This window comes from Empidonax traillii, unplaced genomic scaffold, assembly GCF_003031625.1.
Source record: "Empidonax traillii isolate 1590-97213 ecotype Southwest subspecies unplaced genomic scaffold, ASM303162v1 scaffold460:size473327, whole genome shotgun sequence".
Classification (NCBI taxonomy): domain Eukaryota; kingdom Metazoa; phylum Chordata; class Aves; order Passeriformes; family Tyrannidae; genus Empidonax; species Empidonax traillii.
The window spans coordinates 17228-20731 of record NW_020955653.1 but is presented as its reverse complement, the minus strand read 5'-3'; the positions used below and the strand labels follow the sequence as shown (position 1 = coordinate 20731).

The 3504-nt window shown below is 48.3% G+C and overlaps 1 protein-coding gene across 1 annotated transcript; it reads left to right on the top strand.

The window, feature by feature from the left end:
* Positions 1–119: 119 nt before the first annotated feature.
* LOC114063244 (ankyrin repeat domain-containing protein 7-like) lies at positions 120–1935 on the top strand. The gene is made up of 5 exons (XM_027895414.1): positions 120–352; positions 711–825; positions 958–1131; positions 1219–1325; positions 1794–1935. Exons 1-5 carry the CDS (start codon positions 243–245, stop codon positions 1933–1935), a joined length of 648 nt encoding a protein of 215 aa, XP_027751215.1. The 5' UTR covers positions 120–242.
* Positions 1936–3504: the final 1569 nt, after the last annotated feature.

Here is a 3504-nt window from a genome sequence, read left to right as displayed (position 1 = left end):
GCCTCGGAGTGTTCCACGGCTGCTGTCCCGTTGCCAGGCCCTGCCTTGGACGTCAGTGCTGACTCTGTTGCGACGGGATCAGCAGCGCTTCTCTGGCTTGAATTGCCACTGGCATCTCGCCTTCGAGATTTGCCCATTCTCTCCCCAAACCCACTCCCCCTCCCTGCCTGGGGCTCGGCAGAGTCTGCCAGGCATTTTTTTGTGTCTGCTGAACCCAGGCCGAGGCCACTGAGCCTCAAGACATGGCCTGGGTCGACCTACACAGTGCGGCCGCCCGCGGTGACCTCGACCAGCTGCGGCGGCACTGGTGGCTGAAGAAACACCTTATCAACAGCCGCAATAAGGACAAGCAGTAAGGGCAAACAGCAAAGCCTCTACCTGTTGTAAAATGTGGAATTTGTCAGAATTATCTAAAGTCAAGGGGTTTTTTTGATGCATGTACTCTGGGTACTTTCAAGCCTAGGCAGCAACAAAGGATACAATCAGTGGAACAAATAGCAGCTAGCATCCCTTAGTATTATTGTATTTATTTTATTGACTTTGTTTTAATTATTACTCTATTTTATTTTCTTTGTCAATAAAGGTTTTACTTTTGATTCTCCTCCCTGTTTCACTGGGATGGGCAGGGAGAGGGTGTGAACAAGGAGCTGGACGGGGCTTAATTGCCAGTTGGGCTTAAAGCAGGACAATTGTGTATGTTTAATTTCTAGGACACCTCTGCATCTTGCTTGCATGAATGGCCATGCAGATGTTGTTCGGTTTCTAGTAAGCAAGAACTGCAAGCTAAATCCGCGTGACAAATATAAGAAATCACCACTGATGATGGTATGTGAAAGGGGCATATGTTGTCTTATCATTGAAGATGTTCGAACTTTCCAGTGTTGGGAAGACACAGGAGTTCTGACAGAGAAAAATGTTGATGTTGGAAGTTATTCCTCCTTTGTGTCTTGTTTCCAGGCAGTACAGTACCAGCAGAGAGAATGTGCAGCTGTTCTGCTGGAGCATGGTGCCAACCATGATCACAGAGCTGCTGCTGGCAACACTGCCCTTCACTTTGCTGCCCTCGTGTCTAACAAATCTCTAGTGGAGTTGTTACTGGAGCACGGTGCCAATATCGATGCCAAGAATGAAGTAAGCTTGGACTTTGGGTAAAGCTCCTCTTCCCAAGTCAACTGCAGTTTTCTCTGTTATTCTTAGAGAGATGATTTTTCCTTTCAGCTGGGATACACTCCACTTGCTCTCGCGATCACCGAGCGTCGTAAAGGGATGGTCGAGTTCCTTCTCCAAAAAGGGGCTGACGTAAATGCTACAGATAATCATGAAAGGTGAAGGATTTGATAAGAGCGCGTGTGGGACTCCTTAGCACTGTTCAAGTTGGACTTATGGGAGGCATAAGAATGAGCTTTGAGAAAGGGCCAGGAACCATCCAGAAGGAGCTTCAGTGTGCCTTGTGAAAAGCAGACCTGCGCTCTGCTATTTGCTTCCTTCAGGGGACAATTTCCACACTTGAGGACTGCAAGAAATCCCACATGCACACATGCACGTGCACGCAGACACATGCAGGCACACACACACACAGAGTCTGAGTCTGCTCTGGGTGGGTGGCTGGCCTGGAGACCTCCTGAGGTCCCGCCAGCCTGAATTCTCCAACACTTCCTGGTGTTTGACTTTGCTTTCGTTCTGCCAGTGGGAGAGGGGAAATGAATTGTCTGAGGAGCAAAGAGGGATTAAAGTAATGGCACGCGATGCCTATAGAAGCTGATGTATTTACTCTTCTTTCCTGGATGCCTTAGGACCCCTATGGAAGTTGCTGCTGTTCTCCAGGATAAGGATTCAGTCAAAGTTCTTCTCCGCCATGGTGGTGTGCTGAATAAAGGATGCCTTGGAGAGTACGCAGCTCGAGCTTTTGAGGAACTGTGTCAAAATGAGCTGTAAGTGTTTTCTATCCTCGTACGAGCAACTGCATTTTCAAAATGAGCTCTCTGGTCTTCAGATGAACCGTGAGACTTTCTGAAGCCCTTAAAAGGGAGGACTGGGGTTGAGAAGACATTGTGCCATCTTAATGTTGAGACATGACTATAACATCCAGCTGAGGTAGAGGCTTTGGAGATGTCAGCCCGCCTGGGTGCTTGATAATCTCTTAGGCCCTTGAAACTGAGAGGGAGTTTATTAGATGAGGCAGTAGCCAGCAGGGGTGAGCTACTCCACAGATAGAATAGGCACCTGTAGCATGAGCATGCCTGTAGTGAGGATTTCAGTCTCCACTACGCTGGGACTGAGGTACGTTCTGTGTTTGTGTGACCCTCTAGCAGTTGTCTATGAATAGGGTAAGAATGGCACATTGCACAGCTATTGCTCTTCCTGCGGAGAATGCATGAAAGTCTGGGGGCATTTTTACCTACTGTGTTTCCTCCCTTTCTATCTTTAGTATTGCTAATGAAGGAAGGGAACATGAGTCCTCTGAAAGGGAGGAACAGTGTTCCGCCAGAGGCACAGAAGGAGTGAACAGCTCATGCCCTGGGACAGCAGCAGGAGAAGAGGCACAGGAAGACAGTGACTCTCCCTGGGATTCTGAGGTACCTGCTCTGGAGGAGGCAGAGAAGTCACTCTGGATCAGTGCCTTCTGGGCACCTTTCCCTGTGCTGTCGATTTTGCCACATGCTCTCCTTGAAGCTGACCTCCAAGCTGGATTTCTAGAACAAAGCAGTAAAGCTTTCTCCTGCTTACTGTCCTCAGAAATGTTACAAGACTGGTGTTGTGAGGATTGCTTTTTTCTACCTCACAGCCTTCTTTCCTGGATCCATTAATGTCACATGGTTCCCCTATATCCTACAATCTAGAGATGCTTTTCTGCTGCCTATGTTCTCTCTGGACTGGGCAGGGGTATTTCATGTGCTTTTGAAAGCTCTGCTCAAGAAAGATGCTGAATGTGCTGGTTGTGTTTGCCCCTTTCCTTCCTTCTGTCACCCAATTCCTCTCGTTCGGCCTGTTGGATGAAGCAGAAATGTTCTGCGCAATGATGGTGGATTAGAAAGAGGCTGTGCCATTTCTCAGCTGTTTCTTTTAAACTGTCAGGATTGCTGTTTTCGACCTCACAGCCTGCTTTCCTGGATCAACAAATGTCAAATGGTTCCCTTCTGACCTACCATCTAGAGATGTGTTTCTCCTACCTAGGTTCTCCCTGAATTGGGCAGGGGTACTGCATCCCCTTTCGAAAGCCCTGCTCAAGAGAGATGCCGAATGTGCTGGCTGTGTTTGCCTATTTCATTCCTTCTGTCACCTGACCCTGTTTGTTTAGTCCTGTTGGCTGAAGCAGGAGTGTTGAGCAGGGAAGTGTGTTGAGAAGGAGGCTGTGCCAGTTCTCAGATGGGTCTTTGAAATTTTACAGACTGATTCCAAAGGTAAAGGCAAAGCGTTGGCCGACCTGACGCTTCCTGTTGCACTCGACAAGAGTTTGGATGCGCGCTCTGTTACAATAGAGAACAGCAAAGGTAATGCCAGAGG